Source organism: Chenopodium album, chromosome 8, assembly GCF_948465745.1.
Source record: "Chenopodium album chromosome 8, dcCheAlbu1.1, whole genome shotgun sequence".
Taxonomy (NCBI): Eukaryota; Viridiplantae; Streptophyta; class Magnoliopsida; order Caryophyllales; family Amaranthaceae; genus Chenopodium; species Chenopodium album.
This window is the reverse complement of record NC_137841.1, coordinates 783931-808000: the sequence shown is the minus strand read 5'-3', so window position 1 is coordinate 808000 and position 24070 is coordinate 783931. Positions and strand designations below refer to the sequence as shown.

General features: G+C 30.7%; 2 protein-coding genes across 2 annotated transcripts; both read left to right on the top strand.

Annotated features, from left to right (window-relative positions):
• Positions 1-5420: 5420 nt before the first annotated feature.
• LOC145641504 (aspartyl protease family protein At5g10770-like) lies at positions 5421-10608 on the top strand. The gene is made up of 4 exons (XM_081692326.1): positions 5421-5663; positions 8045-8377; positions 9115-9575; positions 9884-10608. Exons 1-4 carry the CDS (start codon positions 5471-5473, stop codon positions 10397-10399), a joined length of 1503 nt encoding a protein of 500 aa, XP_081548452.1. The 5' UTR covers positions 5421-5470; the 3' UTR covers positions 10400-10608.
• A 582-nt stretch (positions 10609-11190) lies between these two features.
• Positions 11191-20622, top strand: LOC145641505 (aspartyl protease family protein At5g10770-like). The gene is made up of 4 exons (XM_081692327.1): positions 11191-11445; positions 15529-15861; positions 19046-19506; positions 19934-20622. The coding sequence occupies exons 1-4, from the start codon at positions 11253-11255 to the stop codon at positions 20447-20449; spliced, it is 1503 nt and encodes a 500-aa protein (XP_081548453.1). The 5' UTR covers positions 11191-11252; the 3' UTR covers positions 20450-20622.
• The last annotated feature ends 3448 nt before the right edge of the window (positions 20623-24070 follow it).

The window sequence follows — 24070 nt, the reverse complement described above, 5'->3', positions numbered from 1 at the left end:
GTGATTTTGAAGGCTTACCACCCTTTACCTGCTAATTTTGTCACATGAAAATGAACATATGAATAAAGATGATATTTATCATTCTATAAGCATCCAAATTAAAGGATGAAATGTAGAGTATAATTCATGCTTTAAAAGTTAAAATGATAGACAGATAATGACTTTTATGATGGAGCACCACCTTAGAATTTGACTTGAATTTCTGTGACATGTAACAGAATGATATAAATGATTTATTATAGTAATAATGATTTAATTGTTTTCAAACTACTGTTTGTCTGTTAATGAAATAGTATTAACCAGAAAAGGTACTATTAATAATTTTGTTAAAAATTCTTAGCCTAATTATCATTTTTATTTTATTTTTTCGGTGGGGTAAGAGCTCTAATTTCATGTCATGATAACGTGTTAGCTTCTAAAACTTAGATTATCATTTTGATTTAGAAGCTAGCCCATCAATCCAATTATTCATTTCTAATCAGAATGTATCAATCTAAAATTATTAATTTGTTGAATTTGGTGAATAATTATTACGTAGTATTAAGATTCTTGCATCTATTGCCATAGAACATGCCCTTGCTACCACACGTATAAGAGGATTCCAATCAAATAATTTATCAAGTTATTCTATTATATACACCCGATCTATTATATTGTCAAGACTGTTTTTCGCTCATTTTCTCATCTACATTATTACGTATCATATGAATAGTACACTAAGGTGTATAACAGACAATTCGGCCAATTTACTCTCTCTACTACTATTACAATGAGAAACCGAATCTCTTAATAAGTAAGAGATTTGGGCTGTTAGGGCCACTGCCAAACAAGATTCCAAACATAAGGACAATTGATAATGACTTCAACTTTGTTGTAATTCCATTCAATAATGAAATATGTACAAGCAACACTTTATTTTATTTTATTTTTTATTTTTGTTTTGGCTTGCAAGCATTATTTGTTGGATGGAATGGATACTAGTGTTGGTTGCTAAATTATATAGTGAACAAAAGTACAAAGAGGACGACATTAATTGTCCCAAAAATAAAATCTATTGGTATAATTATTCATTTGGCTATGATAGCTAAATCACATGAAGATGAAATTAAAGCTCATCTTGTATTTTATATAAGGAAAAAAGGGAAATGAATTCTCTGAGAAAAATGAGTGATACAAGTGCTTCAATCATAAAGGATGTAAAATTTTATTAGTCCTATATACAAAGTACGTATCATTTAGATTTGAACTTTATATATGTTGATTTACTTTATACCAATATTTGAATTTGAACTATATAGTCATATATGCTACGTTTTTTAGTTTGTACATCATATTTTTGCCTCATGTGTTTTCGGATTGTGAGGCACACACGTCTAATGTTAACTGAACTATTGTTTTGATACATGTGCATAGTGAGTATTAGTGAAAGTTAGTGTCTATTGTCACTCCGTCTTAAGTTTTATCATGAAACAAAACACCACAAACTATATTGTAATAATGGCCTGCATAACATGAAGTCTTTACATTATCAAAACAATAGTTCAGCTAACATTAATCTATAACTAGAAATGAACATCCTTTCAAAGAATGAATCATCATTTCTATGAATCTTGCGTATACTCCTCAGTCCTCATAAATAATGTCGGCCACCACCAGAATTGCTTGATGTTAATTGGTTCAATAATTAGTTATTAATGACTTAATGTATGGCATTTAACATCTTAACTGACCACTTATTATGTGACATGACTTGTATTATAGCAACTGGACCTGCCTAGTTTCCAACTAATTGATGTTAAGTTTGGGATTACAGTCTACTATACTAAAATTGCTAGAACTTTACCCACTTTCCAATCATCAGACCAAACCTTCAACATTGTGTCAAGCTTTATTTAGGCTTGTTTTCATTAAGCTCAAAAGTTATTGATGGTTGAAGTCTGAAATTGATTTTTGTAATATAAGAAAGTCCTTTAGGGTTAAAATGTGGGTGTAATATGGGACTCCTCATGTAATCACGCCCATCACTATATATTCCACTAGTGATGGGTGTGATTACCTTTTTATCACACTAATGGCTCTCTTGATATCAACTTAGAGGATCAACTCGATCAATCATCCTTAAAAACCTAAGGTGATGGTTGAAAACTTGAAGTCTTTAGTTTTTACATTATATCAGATAAGATAAGTTCACAAACTATGATATGATAAAAATATTTTTGTTTTTATCATATGATTACAGTCCCTTATTTTTTTGTTTTTCTTTCCATCTCAAAATTTAAGTTGGTTTGGCCCGCTTTTGTCCATTGTATTTCCACTTATTTTAGGAATTAAGTTATAATCATTGTATTAAATTCTTATACATAAGATAAGTTCTAGAAAAATAGATTCAAATAATGAACTAAATTTTGTACCACCATCAACTATAATTTTAATAAGCACTTAATTATTCTCCTTAGATGTTATCATTACATCAAGCTAACATAAAACATCTTAGGGGCTGGACATCCTGTCGAGGTAAATCCTTATCCAGTAGCGATTAAATACCCAGTTTAGAAGAGACCCACAACCTGGGCTCTGATACCATGTTAAATTTCGAAACAATATGAAATGGGTCTGGGCAACCCGAACAAGGAGGAGGAGAGTTTGGGCCACAAACAAGGCTTTGGAGCTTCCATACTAAAACCAATTGGCAATAGTAGGAGCTACTCCTCTACCTTATAAAGTGAAACCATATCTCCTCTTTCTCCAATGTGGGACACTCATAAATGGGTTATAATGGGTTTCAACACTTAGCAACTATTCTTAATTCTCTCTCCAGTCCAATTTGTGAAGTTTAATTTATTGTGATAGAAATTATAAATAATTATAATAATTCTAGATTTGATTTATAACTAAATTAAATCCAAATCTATATATAATCGGTATATCTTGGTTGTAAATTAAAAAGTAAGGGATTTTTTACTTACAAGATCTTAAATACTGTATTATCTTATACTTGCAATACTCCGTAAGAATGTCCATTCTGTTGACCTTGTATGGAACCTTCCATTGAATAATCATGGAATTAATGATACCATTGTTGGTGGATGCCAGAATTTAATAAAATAGTGAGTGGAAAGTGTATCATATGTGGATCATGTAAGAAAAGAATATCTTATATGAAAGAAAATGATAAATAATCTAGAATGTTGAAAAAAAAAAAAGTTATTTATGTAGTACTCTGTATTAAGTATTACTCGTAAGTCATAATAATAACATCGATCAACACATAATTTTGTCATCGACTTAGAGCCTATTTTGATACGATTATTTTCAGTTCAGCTCAGCTCTGCTCTTAACTTCCTTCTCTTATAAAATATTCAGTTCAGTTCAGTTAAGCTCTAATAAGTTCTGTTCAGTTCAACTCTAATAAATTCAGTTCAATTTAGCTCAGCTCAGTTCAGTTAATAAGAACAGCTCAATTCAATCAATCAAAACATGCCCTTATATTTCCTTTTTCCTGTAGTATATATTTTCATTTTAATTCGTAGTGTTTTCAAGATATATATTTTGGTCATTTATCAATAATTTATTTATGTATCCCCTAGTAATATAAATAATATATAATTAATATTGTAAAATCAAACACTAATACATAAACAGTCGTGCAGTGTTTATATAATACTTCGTTCTTTATTTGTAAATGTAAACAGTTGTGGAGTATATGTTAACATTGTTAATGTATCAATTTTGTGTAAATAATTAGTGGAACGTGGACCCATAAGCAACAAGTTAGTTCACAATATAAAATAGTAACGCGTGAAAAGGAGGTTTCATGTATTCATGTATCATGTCCAATGTGGAAGCACATTAATGCTCGACGCATTTATGCATACATGACCAATTAGAGATTTAGAGGTAGTTTTGTTGCGTAGTCTTATATTGACCAAGTTAGCTGCTTCTCTCTATTTGGCAAGAGTGAAGAGCCACTAACTCATTTGTTTGATAAGACCGTAAATAAGAGTACCATCTTAGATCCAAAAGATGTGGGTTCACTCTTATTCAATCCACTTAATTATTTCACCCCTACTTTTAAAGTTTCAAGTATCTATACAACTTGTAAATGTTGGACCTAATAAAATCATGGAGGTTAAGATAAGTTTCGATTAGTGTCATGTAATGCTCTCCTCACCTAAATATTTCATTATATAAAAGTACTAATATTTAATTAGTACTCTATAAAAGTAGATCGGAGTTTAACCTAATTTTATGGTTGTACTTTGTAGTTAATGCTCTGTTCTTTTCTTTCAAAGCAAATTAATATGATATGCACTTAATCATCAAAATCTTTAATTATGAAACGTTAATCATTTAGAAATTCACCAATTTTCCTATGAGACTTGTTTCATGCTTAGTTCTCATATATGGATGGAGTTTGGTGAGGGAGTATATGTCAAATCGAGATGAATTATTATGCAACAAAAATCCAAACTTATTAAAAATCCACTCATATAGAGTGTCTGAGTTGTCTAATGATGTAAACTTCTTGTATTTTCATTACTATAGTGTTTAAGTTTATCACAATAAGTGTACTTATTAGAGACAAAATAGTACAAAACCATGTATTAGAAACAAATGATGAGATAAAAATCAGTCTCAAAAAAAGTAAAACAGTGACATATAAAGATTGAAGATTTATGAGTCAAAGTAAATGATAAAAATATACATACAATTCATGCTTAAATAATCACCAAAGTTAAATTTTTGTCAAGATATAAGTTATCAACCAACAAGAAATTAAAGAAAGTACCTTTTTTTTTTTTTGGTTGAATTATTACTTTGTTAAAGGAAATAGAGCATATCCGACAAAAGCAACAAGGAATCAAGTAATTAAACCAATTGATTGATTCTAACAATTTTTGAAAAAAAAAATTAAAAATGTAAGTAACCAAAAAGAAAAGAGAAAAAACTTTAGATCAATTTGTACACTTCTATCTTTTACTGGTGGATAAGTTATAACTATTTTAAGTAATAAATTAGTGGAATCATATAATCATACCAAACTTACAAAGCCCACTAATACTCATTTTAATAAATAATTAATTAAATAATTAAACCCACTTAAGTAAATAGCCCCACTACAAAATTAACCTTATCCCCCCAATATTAATAATTATTAATTACTTGTATTTTTTATTGAAAAAAAAGTTATAAAAAAATGAAAAAAGGAAGACGAAAATGAAAATAAAAAAGTCCCTACCACCAAGAAATGCAGACATATACTCAAGTATTTGTAATTGTATGTATTATGTATATAATGTAATAGTGGACAAAAGGTGACGTGCAAATTAAAAATTGATATTTTTATACAATTATAAGTTTTATAATTCAAAACCTTATTATATAAATAGGCCTTCTTAGAGTTGGCATTTTTGCATACAAACTTACAACCAAAGAAAAACTAGTAATAAAGAGAGTGGGGCTTTAAACAATGGCCACTATTATAATTCCTAATCCAACCATTATTATTTCTTTGGTTATTCTTTTCCTTTCTACTAATTGCCATTGTTTTGTCAAAGCTCATCATCCTCAACCTTTGGAGCAAGAACACCACTTTCATACTGTTGAAGTTAGCTCTCTTCTTCCTGCTACCGATGTAGAGGGTTGCAATCCTTCTCCTAAAGGTAACGCCTTTGCCTTTTTCGATCTCGAATATAATCTTGAGTGTAAGTATGGAACTATATATATGGACTAGTGTGTATGTATTGTTTTGTTATGGTAAGTTGGTAACTAGTATTTATTGATAGTCGCTAAATAATTCTATTTAGCGACTGTCATCATTTCTAAAATTGTTATACTCCATATCTTTTAGTGTATATAGTCATATATGAAACCTTATAGTATCATTTTTAATTTCAAAACTTCAAAATTACAAGCCAATCAAGCTAATTAAGGTACGTAGTAAGGTAATTGTCCTCGGTTTTCATTAATTATTAGATAGTTCCCAAGTCTAATATTTGATAATAAGCTGCCTTATTAATTCATACTAATAATATATAGACTAAGAAATATTATCAAGAACAATATAGTATATTAAGTTCCATTATTATTCTTTTTCAATCTATTGGGATATAGAAGTGTAATAACAAGTTCATATATAGGAAGTGAAGTGAAAGATTACTACTACTACTACTACAAGCGTAAATTTTGTCCACCAATAAAAGTATAAAACTGAGGCAACAATTTAAGCTATCCATATACTTCGTATAAATAGATGTTGATGTATGGCCTATCTAATTAATTAAATTGTTTTCTTATGCGTCACCCACGTTAGCTTCTTGCCTTCTTGTATAAAATTACATACATTTTTCAAGTTAACCATAGCTTGTTCATAAAGATTTTCCCGTAATTATTGATTTTCATAAATTCTTAGGTACAACAGCGCACTTAAAAGTATTCATACTCGAAAGTAATAAGCTCATCATAAAGATTTCCCCGCAATTGAATTTCATAAATTCTTAGGTGCACTTAACAACATTCATAGTCGGATGTAATAAGCTCATCATAGTAGCTAGTATATCTTGTCAAAGAAGTTGAGCATTGAATTATTAAAATAGTGACAATTAGATAGAACAAGTTAACTACATACGAATTAATTTGATGAGAAATTAACAATTGAGACAAATATGTAATTTTCGTGTCAATAAATAGCGGAATAGAAACATCGTAGTTGTGGCTCCCAAATTGAGTGAGCCGCTTTATACACACAATTAAATATTTATGTTTAACTACTTATTACACTACCAAATAGATTGATTATAATGTTTTAATAACCTAAGACAATATGATGTCTAATTATTCATATATTGCCTAACAAAAGTAGGTGAGCATTTTACTATGTCATCATATGACTTTAATTTTAATGGTAATTATATTAGTTATATACATTATTCACTAATTCATGCATATATTAATCACCAACTTTGCCTTGTTTTATTCAAATATTACTATAATTAAGTACACGATTTTTTTGGCATCTCACAATAAACTTGCTTGTGAATAAGACTTTTCTTGTAGCTAAAATATAATTTTAATTATTAATTTATAATATAAAGTTTGAATAAATCCAATGAATATAAGTGGGTGTAAGTCTTTGAGCATGGGTTTTGCCAACCTGTTTATTATCCTCAAAACAAAAGGCAACCAATAAAATTATTCCCCCTTTTTCTTTACACTACTTCTTCCTTTATTTAATTATTCCTTCTTTTATAGATGGAAAGGTACTTGGTAAGAAATCATTAGTTCTTTAATTTATTAGGAGTACATTATGTAGTTTAAGTAACGGTGGAAATGCTGTTGCATTAATATCTCTAGTAACATATATATATGGTGACAAATTGACAATGGTATACTCAATTTAAAAATTTAAGTTCAAAGCTTAACTTAATGACTAACAACAAACACTAAACTCCGATATGCGCTCATGAAATAAACTAGTTGACATATTATGTGTACGATTGCTCACTACGCGCATGCATATGAGTATTTACAATTAAAGATAAACAATTACTAAGTTGTCAACTAGTTAAACTAAGAAATAGAAAATCGATAAATACAACTCTAAAAGTTTTTTTTTTCACAGAAATACAACCCTAAAAGTTAAATATGAAATTAAAAGAGATATAGTATAACACAAAGTTAGAAGATATACTTCATATTAAAGAGTACTATGTACGTACATCATTGTAGAAAACAAATATTTATTATATCACTTGATGCTTGATATTGTTATAAAAAACTAATAAAAGTCGTACGGATTTTTTTATATTTTTTTCTGATATTGTATTATTTTGTAAAATTCAATGCTTATATAAGTAAGTTTTAAAATTGTATACATATTCAATAACCGAATGATGAATAATAACTTTACGTGCAACTTATTGTTACGGTGAATATGCTACACATACATTAAATGTATATGGTATCTTAACAGAATTTATAAACTTCAGCAAAAATAAAATCATACTGTAAATAGAAATGACAGAAATTTGGGAAAACAATGCAGGAAATAAAAAGGGAAATTCTCTAGAAGTGAGGCACAAGCATGGGCCATGTTCAAGTTCGACATTGGAGTCAGACAAAGAAAGCCGCCCAAGCCACGTGGAAATTCTAGAAAACGATGAAAAACGAGTTGACTCAATTAGGGAGCGAGTCAAGCCTAAATCGGTGGAAGTTGACTCGGTGACGGACCACAAAAAGGCTCCAAAAAAGGACAGAGTTAAACAGAAAGCAGTGGGCCTTCCAGCTAAGTCCGGTAGTACTATTGGCTCTGGCAATTTCATTGTCACTATTGGCCTTGGTACCCCTAAAAAGGACCTCTCTCTCATTTTCGATACAGGTATGTAGTACGGATATAAATAGAGGTGACAAATAAATCGTTTTAAGTCGGGTCGGATTTTATATGTGTCAAAATGTGTTTAGTTGAGGAAATTTTGGTTTGGATATGGGTTGGGTTGAATCCACGTAGGTACAATAAGTCGGATCTATTTCAAATTAAATATTACAACGTAGTATTATTATTATGTTGTGGATGACAAATTAATTTTAAGTATTTTTAATAATTACTGTTGGGTCAATTCAATATTGGACTCTGTCAATTTTGAAGTGGGTTGGGTTTGGATAGGTTAATTTGGTTTGGATCAATTTTGAGTCTTTTAGTATCAAGTATAGTCCAAATTCGGATCAGGTCATTTAGTTATAGCTACCAAGAATTGATTTTAATCATTTCGTATCAGTTTTTATATACTACGTATGTTTGTTATGATTTTAGGTTGGATTTGAATAAGGTCAATTCTATTTGATCAATTTTGAGTCATCTTGTTTCGAATAGGCTTCATGATCATATACATTGAGTTAGGTATTATTTGTGTTGATTAGTGAATATCAACTCATTAACTAATAAATAGTAACTTTAAATGTCAAACAATGATGAAATATATAATGAAATTGATTGTATTAATTTGAAAGAGCAAGAGCCTATCTCTTTATCCCTTATAGTATGTACGGATTAGTATAATATTAATAGCAGTATAGCACCCTTCATAATATCTAATATGCACTTGCTTGTGAATTTAGGTAGTGATTTTACATGGACACAATGTGAACCATGCAAAAGAAGTTGCTACAAGCAAAAAGACCCCGTGTTCAACCCCTCAGAGTCATCAACGTACACGAACATTACGTGCACCTCGACGCTATGCTCGGAGGTGAGATCGGCCACCAGCGCGAAGCCGGGATGTGCCGGCTCCACATGCGTTTACGGCATACAATATGGGGACTCATCCTTCTCGGTTGGATTCCTTGCTAAGGACACTCTAACTTTGGGCTCCTCCTATGACACAATTCCAAACTTTTATTTTGGATGTGGTGAGAATAATCAAGGCCTTTTTGGTGGGTCTGCTGGCCTTATTGGGCTTGGTAGAAACCAATTGTCCGTTATGTCACAATGTGCTACCAAATATGGTCAAGTTTTCTCTTATTGTTTGCCTTCCAAGGCTAGCTCTACCGGTCATCTCACCTTTGGTAAAGGGGGCACGGTACGTTCTTTTTTACTTCCTCGGTTTCCTAATACATGATCCAGTTTAAATTTTACACTTGCTAATATAATTCTTAACCATTAGTAACCAAACGATTAGAAAAATAACATTGATGCACGTATTAAGAAACGAATGATATACTAAAAGATGAAATTTCTTGACAACTAAATTCAATTGTTTACCTTAACAAAATGTGATCAAAGTTAGCAAATTGTCAATACTAAATTTCAAGTAGCATAAATAAGGTAAAAATGTTGCATATATTGAGAAACGGATGAAGTATTAACACTTGATTTGATTGATAACAGAGTTCAAAGTCGATCACGTACACACCTCTGTTATCAGGGTCAGCAGGAGCATCCTTCTATTTCATAGACCTACAAGGCCTCTCAGTTGGTGGCCAAAAACTCTCAATCCAACCCACAGTCTTCACACAAGGTGGAGTCCTAATCGACTCCGGTACCGTGATCACCCGTCTACCACCAGATGCATACTCAGCATTACAAGCTGCCTTCAACAAGGCCATGTCCAAGTACCCTAAAGCTCCTGCCCTATCGATCCTCGATACATGCTTCGACCTCAGCAAATATACCACAGTCACAGTGCCTAAGATTGGGCTTCAGTTCGGTGGTAAGGCCGAAATCGTGTTACCTGCAGCAGGAATTTTCTATGTGAAAGATATCTCACAAGTTTGTCTTGCATTTGCTGGAAATGGTGATGCAAGTGATGTTGGAATTTTAGGGAATGTTCAGCAACTTACTTTTGATGTTGTTTATGATGTTGCTGGTAGTAAGCTTGGGTTTGGGCCTGGTGGGTGTGTCTAACAAAAAAGAAAATCATACTATTATATAGTTATATTATATAGTTTGATTTGATAACACTACTCAATGCTTTGTAGTTAAATTAATTAGTGCAAGGAGAATCCTTGCAATTTGTCATTTCTATGAATTTGTAAATGTATTGCCTTTAAAGTTATCAATCAAGTTTCAAAAAAAGAAAAAAAAAAATAATGTATGGGCTGACTTTAATTTTATTTTGTTAAGGTTTGGACCAATTTCTTTGTTCAAAGTGTGATTGGGCCTGATATTTTGAACCCAATTTGTGGGGGCAAAGGTGGTTTTCGGCTGGAGTTGTGTTGCCGGCGATAGGTGGTGCGACGGTGGGCTGGCTGGATTAGTGTTTAGGTTTTCTTTTTTTTTTTTTCTTTTTTTTAAACTAATCAATGAGTGCCACATGTACTTGGTGTGTCCCACTAACGGATTCCATCCAAAAATCCGTTAGTAGGTGGTGAAATCAATTTTTTTGGTTTTTTGGTAGTGTTATAATAAAAATTTGAGATAATGTGGTGTTATAAGCAAAATTTGTGAAAATTTATGGTGTTATTTTCTGAAAAATTCAAAAAAAAAATGAAAAAATGAAAACGAAAATGAAAGTCCCTACCACAAAGAAATGCAGAAATATACTCAAGTATTTGTAATTGTATGTATTATGTAAATAATGTAATAGTGGGCAAAAGGTGACGTGCAAATTGAAAATTGATATTTTTATACAATTTTAAGTTTTATAACTCAAAACCTTACGAGTATAATATAAATAGGCCTTCTTAGAGTTGGCATTTTTGCATACAAACTTACAACGAAAGAAAAACTAGTAATAAAGAGAGTGGGGCTTTAAGCAATGACCACTATTATTATTCCTATTCCAACCATTATCTTTTCTTTGGTTATTCTTTTCATTTCTACTAATTGTCATTGTTTTATCAAAGCTCATCATCCTCAACCTTTGGAACAACAACATCACTTTCATACTGTTGAAGTTAGCTCTCTTCTTCCTGCTACTGATGTAGAGGGTTGCAATCCTTCCCCAAAAGGTAACGCCTTCATTCGCCTTTTTGATCTCGAATATAATCTTGAGTGTATGTAAGGAACCATGGACTAGTGTGTACTGTGTATGTTTTATTATTGTAACTGGCTAGTATTTATTGACAGTCGCTAAATAGTTCTATTTTTTTTTTTCAATTGCCATCAATATCATTTCTAAAAATGTTATATTTTTTAGTGTGCATAGTCTTATATGAAACCTTATAGTACCATTTTTAATTTCAACACTTGAAAGTTAAAGGCCAAGCTAGGTACATAATAGGGTAATCGTTCTCAGTTTTCATTAATTATTGCTTAGTTCCCAAGTCCAATCTTTGATAAGTTGCCTTATTAATTCATACTAATAATAGACTAAGAAGTATTATTTTCTACCAATTGGGTGTTGGTATAGTGGTGATTGGGACTACACTTGGTAGGGAGGACCCGTGCTCAATCCCCCACAACAACAATTGGGAGGGGACTGGAACCTAACCACCCAAAACTGATCCCGAATCTGGATTAGCCCAAAGGGTGAATCGGGTGAAACACCAAAAAAAATATAGTATTATTTTCTATTATTATTCTTTTTCAATCTATTGGGTTATTGAAGTGTAAGTAGACCATATGAAGTGAAAGATTAATACTAGTTATACTACAAGTGTAAATTTTGTCCACCAATAAAGTTGAGGCAACAATTTAAGCTATCCATATCTATTAACTATTACTAAAATAGAAATGCTGATGTCATCAATTCTCTAAAGTGTCTTATGTGTCAAATTCTTATTAAAAATTTTCCCTCCAAATTCACGTATGGTGTCATCATTTTTTTTTTTTTTTTTTTTTTTCTCTTTCATTTTATTTGCTATAAACTAGGATCAATTAGGTATGAAAATAAAAATTCGAAACTTGTTTTGGCATCAATATTGTTGTATACTCCATACTACTTTTGGATATTCCCAATAAAACAATATTTAATAGATATAGATATAAGAACGCAATATTAAATATAATTGCTTAACCATCATTTTAGTATATTTTTAGTAATTAACATAGTAAATATTATGACGTAGCATTAGATAATAAAAATTTTATAAAAAAAAAATAAGGATTATGTAAATGTTATATATATATATAAATTTTTTTTTTTTTTGAGGGGTTATAATTATATTTATATGTACTCCATAACACAAATTTTTTTTTTATTTATGAAAAAGCAAGTCAAGTCATGTTAAAATTTATGAACAATAAAAGATATAAAAAAATTATGAATTATTTATTATTTATCTCCACCGTGCAACGCACGGATATTAAACTAGTACTTCGTATAAATTAGTGGAGCTAAACTTCAGTTCCCGTGGTAGTGACCGTGTTCGAGGCTCATACCCCCCTCCCCTGTGGGTAATACTAGTACATTAATACCCCCCTTATATAAGGAAATTAAGGTGGGGCCCACCCCTACCCCTAAAAAAAATAAAAAATAAATCAATGTTGATGTATGGCCTATCTAATTAATTAAATTGTTTTCTTATGCGTCACCCACGTTAGCTTCTTGCCTTCTTGACTTCTTGTGTAAAATTATATACTCGTACATTTTTCAAGTTAACCATAGCTTGTCCATAAAGATTTTCCCACAATTATTGAATTTCATAAATTCTTAGATACAACAGTGCACTTAAAAATATTCATAGTCGGAAGTAATAAGCTCATCATAAAGATTTCCCCGCAACTGAATTTCATAAATTCTTAGGTGCACTTAACAACATTCATAGTCGGATGTAATAAGCTCATCATAGTAGCTAGTAAAAGAAGTTGAGCATTGAATTATTAAAATAGTGACAATTAGATAGAACAAGTTAACTACATACGAATTAATTTGATGACAAATTAACAATTAAGACAAATATGTAATTTTCGTGTCAATAAATAGCGGAATAGAAACGGTAAAGGCTACACATACAATTATTGTATGTGGGCCCAACATACAACAATAATTATGTTACTAAAAAAATATACAACGTTATTAAAAAATATATTACGCCATCAATAAATATAAGTTTATTACTAGAGATAATAATGCTCTAGTCAACGTCACTAATTAATGAAGAGAAATATTATTTTGTATACAAATTGAATAATTTATAATTTGCAAATGAAAAGCTTTTATTATACAATATACATTATCATACTATCATATTATTCAATTTGTATAAAAAACAGATATCTTCAGTTAATGACGTTGACTAGAGCATTATTATTTCTAGTAATAAACTTATATTTATTGATTGATGACCTAATATATTTTTTTAGTAACGTGGTAGATTTTTTTAGTAACATAATTGTTGTTGTATGTAGGACCCACATACAATATTGTATGGGTATCATCTCAATAGAAACATCGTAGTTGTGGCTCCCAAATTGAGTGAGCCGCTTTATCCACACGATTAAATCTGTATGTTTAACTACTTATTACACTACCAAATAGATTGATTATAATGTTTTAATAACCTAAGTCCTAAGACAATATCATGTCTAATTATTCATATATTGCCTAACATAAGCAGGGGAGCATTTTACTATGTCATCATGTGACTTTAATTTAAATGGTACTCCCTCCATTTTTATATACTTGCTCCATTTTAATTGGGCACGTATACCGATGCTAATCTTTGATCAATTTTATCTTTAATTATCAATAAGTATAAATTCTAACAATTAAAAATTAATAATCTATTCATTGAGACAATTCCAACAAGTACTCACAAGACTATATTTTTCTTATGTATAAATCACAAATATTAGTCAAAGTAGGACAAATAAATAGTGTAAAAAATAGAAATGGAGCAAGTATTTAAAAACAGAGGGAGTACTTATATACATTCATTAATTCATGCATATACTAATTGCCAACTTTGGCTCGTTTTATTAAAATATTACTATAAGTAAGTCAACATTTTTTTGGCATCTCACAAAAAACTTGCTTGTGAATAAGACTTTTCTTCTAGGTAAAATATATGTTTATTAATTTATAATATAAAATTTGAATAAATCCAATGAATATAAGTGGGTGTAAGTCTTTGAGCACGGGTTTTGCCAACCTGTTTATTATCCTCAAAACAAAAGGCAACCAATAAAATTATTCCCCCTTTTTCTTTACACTACTTCTTCCTTTATTTAATTATTCCTTCTTTTATGGATGGAAAGGTACTCGGTAAGAAATCATTAGTTCTTTAATTTAACGGTGGAAATGTTGTTGCATTAATATCTCTAGTAAGTAGTAACATATATATATATATATATATGGTGACAAACCGACAATGGTATACTAATTTTAAAAATTTAAGTTCAAAGCTTAACTTAATGAGTAACAACAAACACCAAACTCCGATCTTCGCTCATGAAATAAACTAGTTGACATATTATATGTACGATTGGTGACTACGCGCATAAGAGTATTTACAATTAAAAATAAACAACTATTAAGTGTCAACTAGTTAAAATAAGATATAGACAATCAATAAATACAACTCTAATTTTTTTTTTTTTCAAATAAATACAACTCTAAAAGTTAAATACGAAATTAAAAGAGATATAGTATAATACGAAATAAGAAGATATACTTCATATTAAAGAGTACTTTGTACTACATCATTGTAGAAAACAAATATTTATCATACCACTTGATGCTTGATATTGTTATAAAACCTAATAAAAGTCGTACGGCTTTTTTTTTTATTTTTTTTTTATTTTTTTTTTCTGGTGTTGTATCATTTTATAAAATTCAATGCTTATAAGTAAGTTTTAAAATTGTATACACATACATTAAGGGTATGTTCTCATTGACTGAACTCAGCTGACTGAGCTGAGCTGAGCTGAGCTGAACTGAACTGAACTGAAATGAAATGAATATTTTATAAGAGAAGGAAATTAGAAGCTGAATTGAACTAAATTAAACTGAGTTGAGCTGAACTGAATTGAAATTCAACGTATGAGAATAGACCCTAAATGTATATGGTATCTTAACAGAATTTGTAAACTTCAGCAAAAATAAAATCATACTGTAAATAGAATGACAGAAATTTGGGAAAACAATGCAGGAAATAAAAAGGGAAATTCTCTAGAAGTGAGGCACAAGCATGGGCCATGTTCAACATCAACATTGGAGTCAGACAAAGAAAGCCGCCCAAGCCACGTGGAAATTCTAGAAAACGATGAAAAACGAGTTGACTCAATTAGGGAGCGAGTCAAGCCTAAATCGGTGGAAGTTGACTCGGTGACGGACCACAAAAAGGCACCAAAAAAGGACAGAGTTAAACAGAAAGCAGTGGGCCTTCCAGCTAAGTCCGGTATTACTATTGGGTCCGGCAATTACATTGTCACTGTTGGCCTTGGTACCCCTAAAAAGAACCTCTCCCTCGTTTTCGATACAGGTATGTAGTAGGGATTCAAATAGAGGTGACGAATAAGTCATTTTACGCCCAGTTGGATTTTATATGTGTCAGATTGTGTTTAGTTGAGGAGATTTTGGTTTGGGAGGCCTTCCAATAGGAGGTTTGATAGGTACCTGTACATACATATCAAGGGGCATAAGAGACATTTTGCATGGAATTTACCTATCTCTCTCCTCCTTTTTCTCACCCCCATGTGCTGGATTTAAGTGTACCACTGCGTGATTAATAGTATCACTAGATGATCAAATAGTATCATTGAACATTCGGTGGTACTTTATATTTATTCAACGGTACTGTATATTCATTCAGTGGTACTAACTACGTGTAGAAATAGTATCACTACACAGTCAATGATATCATATAAGCTTTCAGTGGTACATTTAAAACTGGTCCTACGTGCCCATCTCTCTCTCCTCCTTTCTCTCACCCCCGTGTGCTTTACAATACTTTTCAATATTTTAATGTTTGATATGTATTTGCAAATACATATCAAACCTACATTAGTACTTCCTCTTTGGTTTAGATAAGGGTTGGATTGACTAGTTGAGTCCATCTAGGTACAATAGTATCATTATTATGTTGTGGGTGACATCATGACAAATCAGTTTTAAGTATATTTAACTAGATAAAGCCCGTGCGATGCACGGTTTGTCAGTATTTTTTTTTAAAAAATATTTTTCATATTTATGTGATTAAAATTGTTATTATATTAGTTTTAGAATATTAGATAAAATTCCTAATATCAAATGATAATATTTTGTATTTAATTAATTTAAACTTTAAATTTTCATTTGCTAATTTTGCTTACGTGTCATTTGAATTATTCAATTGTAAAAGAAATTAATAATCTCTTATTTAATTGGCTACTACTTAAATTCATAATCCTACATGGCGCGCTAAGAAAATTAAATCCTACGTGGCTTTCTAAAAACTCGGGGAAAAACTCCCCTTATATATATACTAGTTTTGTACCCGTGCGATGATCGGGTTGTTTATTGAATTTTAAGATAAATTTTTAATCTATATGTCAAATTTTAAAACATATCATTGATACAAAATTACTTAGGAATTGATGTGTTTTTGTGGTGATTTAAACTATATAGTAGGCATGTAATGACTAATAATAACATTGGTGAAAAATATTTCTGGACCCGTAACCTAAAATATTGACCCTATCCGAAATGACTCGTGACCCGACCCGATTGACAGGTCTACACACAGTAATAAAATTATATTAGATTGTAAAGTATATTGTTTTTTAAATAGTATCAATATTATAATTTTTTTAATAAAATTATAATATTGATACTTTATCAAAAATAAAACTCTAAAAACTCTAAATTAACAATTTTATCCTAAAATTCTATCCAAATTTGATTGAAAATAGAATTCTAAATTAATTTTTTTATCATACAAATTGAATTCTATAACTCTATCCTACGTGGCGCGATACGTGGCGAAAAGTTGGAGCGCCAAGTGTCGCTATCTTGTCGTCTGGCTAAAAGTTTAGCTTTATATATTAGTTATTAGTTTTGTGCCCGTGCGATGCCCGGGTTGTTTATTGAATTTAAAGATAAAATTTTTAATCTATACGTCAAATTTTAAAATATATCATTGGTACAAAATTAGTTTATTGATGTGCTTTGTGACGATTTGCTATCTAGTAGGCATGTAATGACTAATACTAATATTGGTGGAAATGTTCGATTTAGTATATAAAAAATAAACAAATAATAAATTAAATAAGATAAATGTTCAAAGCCTGTTGAGTTGACCCGAACCCAAAACTTTGGGTAAGGGTTGAACATTTCTTGACTCTTAACCTAAAGTGACCCAATCTGAGATGACTCATGACTCAACCCTAATTGACAGGTCTATGTAGTAATAAAATTTTATAAGTTGTGAAGTATAGTATTTTAACCGATTAGTATATATATTATAAATAGATGTTTTACACTTTAACCTAATTCTTTTGCTCCAAAAAAAATATTATGACATAAAAAATTAAATTTACATGATAATTTTTAAGAATTATAATCTAATAATCTTTTTGAATAAAATTGTAATTCAATTTGTATCTCATAAATTTTGGTCTTTTATCGAAAATAAAATTCCAAACTTAAAATTTTATCCTAAAATTCTATTTTTTTTAATCTTAAGAAGTCTATTTAAATTGCTCCAACGTGGCGCGACACTTAGCGGAAAGTTAGAACGCCAAGTGTCGCAATGTCGTGAGCTGACTAAAAGTTTAGCTTTATATATTAGTTATATGATATGATATGATATTAGATTTGGTTGGGTCAATTCAATATTGGAGTGTGTCAATTTTAAATTTGGGTTGGGTTCAGATAGGTTAATCCAATTTGGATCAATTTTGAGTCTTCTATTATTAAGTATAGTCCAAATTCCGATCTGGTCATTCAGTTATAGCTACCAAGAATTGATTTTATCATTTCGTATCAATTTTTATATATGTTACTTATGATTTTAGGTTGGGTTTGAATAAGGTCAATTCTATTTGGATCAATTTTGAGTCTTCTTGTTTCGAGTATGGTTCATGATTATATACATTAAGTTACATATTGTTTGTGTTGATTAGTGAATATCAACTCATTAACTAATAAATACTCCCTCCATTTTTATTTGTTTTTTACGTTTCTATTTAGGATGTTCTTTATTATTCTTTACATTTAGTATCTTTTCCTTTTTAGTCATCAATTTTGGACAAAATTACTCTTGTTTTACAATTTCAATACTCAAAAGTCCTTACTTTTCCTTGTGCTATTGTACTTTATGTACTATTTTAATAGTTTTTCAATACTTATTACTCCATATTACTTTCTCTTTCCTCTCTCCTCTACTTTCTTCACCCCACATGCATAACATTGTTTGTATCAATAAAATTGTACTTTCAATCATTGAAATATTCTAATATACCATACTTTACATAATTTCTTAATAACCGTGCATAATTCTAAACTTAAAGAAATAAAGGAACAGAGGGAGTAGTAATTTTTATTGTCAAACAATGATGAAATATATAATGAAATCGATTGTTTTAATTTGAAAGAGCAAGAGCCTATCTCTTTATTCCTTATAGTATGTAGTATGATATTAATAGCACCCTTCATAATATCTAATATGCACTTGCTTGTGAATTTAGGTAGTGATTTAACATGGACACAATGTGAACCATGCAAAAAAAGTTGCTACAAGCAAAAAGACCCCGTGTTCAACCCCTCAGAGTCATCAACGTACTCGAACATTACATGCACCTCGACGCTATGCTCGGAGGTGAGATCGGCCACCAGCGTGAAGCCGGGATGTGCCGGCTCCACATGCGTTTACGGCATAAAATATGGGGACTTATCCTTCTCGGTTGGATTCCTTGCTAAGGACACTCTAACTTTGGGCTCCTCCGAAGATACAATTCCAAACTTTTATTTTGGATGTGGTGAGAATAATCAAGGCCTTTTTGGTGGGTCTGCTGGGCTTATTGGGCTTGGTAGAAACCAATTGTCCGTTGTGTCACAATGTGCTACCAAATATGGTCAAGTTTTCTCTTATTGTTTGCCTTCCAAGTCTAGCTCTACTGGTCATCTCACCTTTGGTAAAGGGGGCACGGTACGGTTTTTTTTTTACTTCCTCGGTTTCTCAATACATGATCCAGTTTAAAGTTTACATTTGTCTATATAATACTTTTTTTTTATTTTTTTTTATTTTGGGAAAGTCTATCTTAATCATTAGTAATCTAACAATTAATAACATTTAATTTTTCCAAGATTAAATGTGATGATATATAATGATGCATGTATTAAGAAACGAATGATATGTTATAAGATGAAATTTCTTGACAACTAAATTGTACATATTAAATCCGGCAAAAAAAATTGTACGTATTAAATAATTATCTTATGTTTAGTGTAACAACATGTGATCAAAGTTAGTATATTATCATCAATACTAAATTACTGATAGCATAAATATTGTAAAAATGTTACATATATTGAGAAATGGAAGAAGTATTAACACTTGATTTTGTTGATAACAGAGTTCAAAGTCGATTACGTACACACCTCTCTTATCAGGATCAGCAAAACCATCATTATATTTCATAGACCTACAAGGCCTCTCAGTTGGTGGCCAAAAACTCTCAATCCAACCTACAGTTTTCACACAAGGTGGAGTCCTAATCGACTCCGGTACCGTGATCACCCGTCTACCACCAGATGCATACTCAGCATTACAAGCTGCCTTCAACAAGGCCATGTCCAAGTACCCTAAAGCCCCTGCCCTATCGATCCTCGATACATGCTTCGACCTCAGCAAATATACCACAGTCACAGTGCCTAAGATTGGGCTTCAGTTCGGTGGTAAGGCCGAAATCGTGTTACCTGCAGCAGGGATTTTCTATGTGAAAGATATCTCACAAGTTTGTCTTGCATTTGCTGGAAATGGTGATGCAAGTGATGTTGGAATTTTAGGAAATGTTCAGCAACTTACTTTTGATGTTGTTTATGATGTTGCTGGTAGTAAGCTTGGGTTTGGGCCTGGTGGGTGTGTCTAACAAAAAAGAAAATCATACTATTATATAGTTTGATTTCAAAACACTACTCAATGCTTTGTAGTTAAATTAATTAGTGCAAGGAGAATCCTTGCAATTTGTCATTTTTATGTATTTGCCTTTTAAATCATCAATCAAGTTTTAAAAAAAAGAAATCAAGACAAAAAAATTATGTATGGGCTGGCTTTAATCTTGTTTTGTTATGGATTGGGCCAATATCTTTGTTCAAAGTATGATTGGGACTGATACTGATACTCTCAGCCCAATTTGAAATACGCATCACAACTTCATAAGTAGCCAAATTTGACAATTCAAAAGAAATAAGTAACGAACTTTTTTTTTTTTGAACAAAAAAATAATTAATGAACTTGATTGTTACTTACATTTGTACAAATTTGATTACTCCACTTTTGTTTCACATGTTTTGGAAGATCCCCTTTACATGCAAAAAAGGGCTTAAGAGGGTGGTGTTCTCTCACAATTATGAGGTTGTAAGGTTAATTTAACGCATTTTAAGGTCGTGATTGTTTTATCATTTTTCCACCTTTTTAAAAAGATCGGACCTTATTTACTTAATTAAACCATATTAATATAGATAGTCAAGTTAGTGCTTCTATCACACTCGATTAGTGTTGTAGGAGTTTCTTTTTGGTGTTTAGCAATTCTCTTATAAATAATTTGTCATGGTATCAGAGCCATTCTATTCTCTAATTTGGGCAACAAGGAGGAGGAGAGTTTAGGCCACAAACAAGGCTTTAGAGTTTCCATACTAAAACCAATTGGCAATAGTAGGAGTAACTCCTCAACCTTATAAAGTGGAACCACCTCTCCTCTTTCTCCAATGTGGAACACTCACAAGTGGGATATAATGGGTTTCAACAAGGAGTTACTTAGTTATATTGAAATTACTATGTCAGTGTTGTGTGAGTCACTTTATTATTTAAGGATTACTCAATAAGTATGATTAAAATACTCCATCAGTATAATAGGGGTTTACTTTATCAGTGTTAGGGGTAATTCGTTTTTTTATAAGTGACCACACGATGTGATCAGCCATAATTATATTTGTCAAATACAAGTCAATTTAGCTAAAGTGAAAAGCAATTGAAAAAGTGCAAGTATGAAGCATATGATAGAAAAGTCTTTTATAGGATTTCATACACATGACCATGCATGCACATGTGATGAACTAAGATTCTGCAATTTAGCAAACTTCAATTATACACAAGTATTAAGTACAACTATTCACCATCTTGAAGAGCTTATTATTTTGTTTTTGGGTAGCCAAAAACCCACAATTGATGAGTCATAATTACACATTACAGCAAAGATATGGAATCTATTACATCACTAATGACAAAATAGATTAGGCCATTACAATAATTGTACAACTCTTTTCATCATGTATTTAATATTTATACCAAACAATTAATTTGGTAATTGTTGTGATTTTCATCTAATGTCTATGCTTGACCAAAAGAAGAAGTTGATAAGGAAATTTGCTTTATTTGTGTCGACATTAAACAAAGTATGCACAACGAAAGTATCGCGTAAGTCATTACTTAACTTTGAAAAGGTAGTTAATTGAGCTGAATAGTAGTACCTTCACAAATAATTAAATTTTCTTACTTGATAGGTTGGACCGTTGGAATATAAAGACTATGTATTTTGTATGGTTTTCTAATAGATGTACATTTTAGATTGATTGAACATGTTTGACTAATTTTGATTATTAATTGCTTTAACTACTCTAATTCAAGTAATTATTGGAAAAAAAAAATGTTAAAGGACCAATTCAAGAAAGTTTTAGAATCCCATGTATTTTATACTCTATCAAAAAAGTGAAAAGTAGATAATAAAAGTTGATTGGTAAATGATAAAACAAATCCATTAATTTGACCCCGCAATTAAAAAAAATCCATTAAAAAGTGAAGTACAAAGTATAACTTTTGATTTTTATTATGTTTTCTAATCAACTTCTATAGTTCTATTATGCATTACTATCATATACGGAGTATAGAGAGTTGGACATATATGATGGGTATATTGGTCGACATGAATAAAGGACTGATCTAACACGAGCTCATCACCACAAGCCTGATAAGGCATGGGGCATGCTATGTAAAGGCTCATCTACAAAAGATTATTGGCTTGAGATGACATTTAATTGACCTTTTTCCAAAGATGAATCACTTGAACACGATGTATATTAATGTGAGCTTGCCATTTTAATCCATGCCTAGCTTTACATATAATCAAGTGCTTAACACATTTATTTTGCATAATATTGCTCAGTAGGAGAGTAAAAGGTCCAAATTGGCAAGAATTAAGCTAGGGTATACCAAATTCACTTACTCCCTTTGTCCCTAAAAAAAACGACTCTTTTGGTCAAATTTTAGTCCCAAAATGTTCATTCCATTTGCATTAAAAAAACCCTTCAATTTGCAATAATCTTTGTGTAAAATTAGCTTTGCCATGTAAATTTTGCTTTTCTCATGTAATTTTTTATTTTCTCTCTCTACTTTTTTACAAATTCCATGTAAAATACTTTTATTAACTTCCCCATGCACTTTGTATTTCCTACTTAAATTTCTTAATATCCATGAAAAATACCCCAAAAAGAATTTTTTAAGGGACGGGAGAAGTACTTATATTGTAAAATGTAAACATTGAACGTGTGTTATTTTTGCACAGTTTTCCATATATAAGTCCATCAAAACGGATTCTCCAAAGTCCTCACATGACTCTTAACACAACACTCAAAAGTAAAAGAAAGATTAGATTAGAAAAAGAAAAGAAGAAGGCAACCACAATGAAGCTTCCCATACATAATTTTTCTTAAATGAACCTGGTCCACAATAACATTATTGTGGACCAAAGTTGTCACGTGACTTTACTCAGCTGGCTGAGTTTACTCTCCTCTCTGCCTCTCCTCTCCTTTCCTATTTTCTTACATATTAATTGCTCCAAATTACCAATTTAATTCTTTCCTTTATTTTGCCAATTACTCTGACATTTTCTCTCTCTTCCCTTCTTCCATTTTCTCTCTCCTCAGCTCGAGCTCATCAATGGCGAGAACCAGAGGAGGTGGTACATTTCAACGAAAACGCGGCCTCCGTTCTTCTGCTACAAAAGTCGACGAACCACAACCTTCAGGTAATCTTCGTTTATTTCTTTTTTACTGCAATATTTAGTTGATTAATTGTTGTTTTCTTTAACTGAAATTATTTGGATCAATTTTGTATGAATTTTCGTTCAATTTTGATTGTTTTTTGTTTTGTGATTCAATTTTATTGATAATGTGTTGTTGTCGATGATTATTTGTGTTAATTTGAACTGGTTATTTGTTGTTTTTCTCTAATTTCAACTATTTGTATGAATTTTTGTTTTAATTTTGTTTTGTGGTGAAGATCTAGGGTTTTGCTATTTTCGATTTTTATTTTCTTTCAATTTTATTGTTTCCTGTTTTTCATTCAATTTTATTGTTAATGTGTTGTTCTCGATTAATATTTGTGTAAATTTGAGTTGATTAATTATTGTTTTTGTTTAATTGAACTATTGTTAATGTGTTGTTCTCGATCTAGTTTTTTGTGAGGTTTGAATGTAATTTTGATAGCAATATGT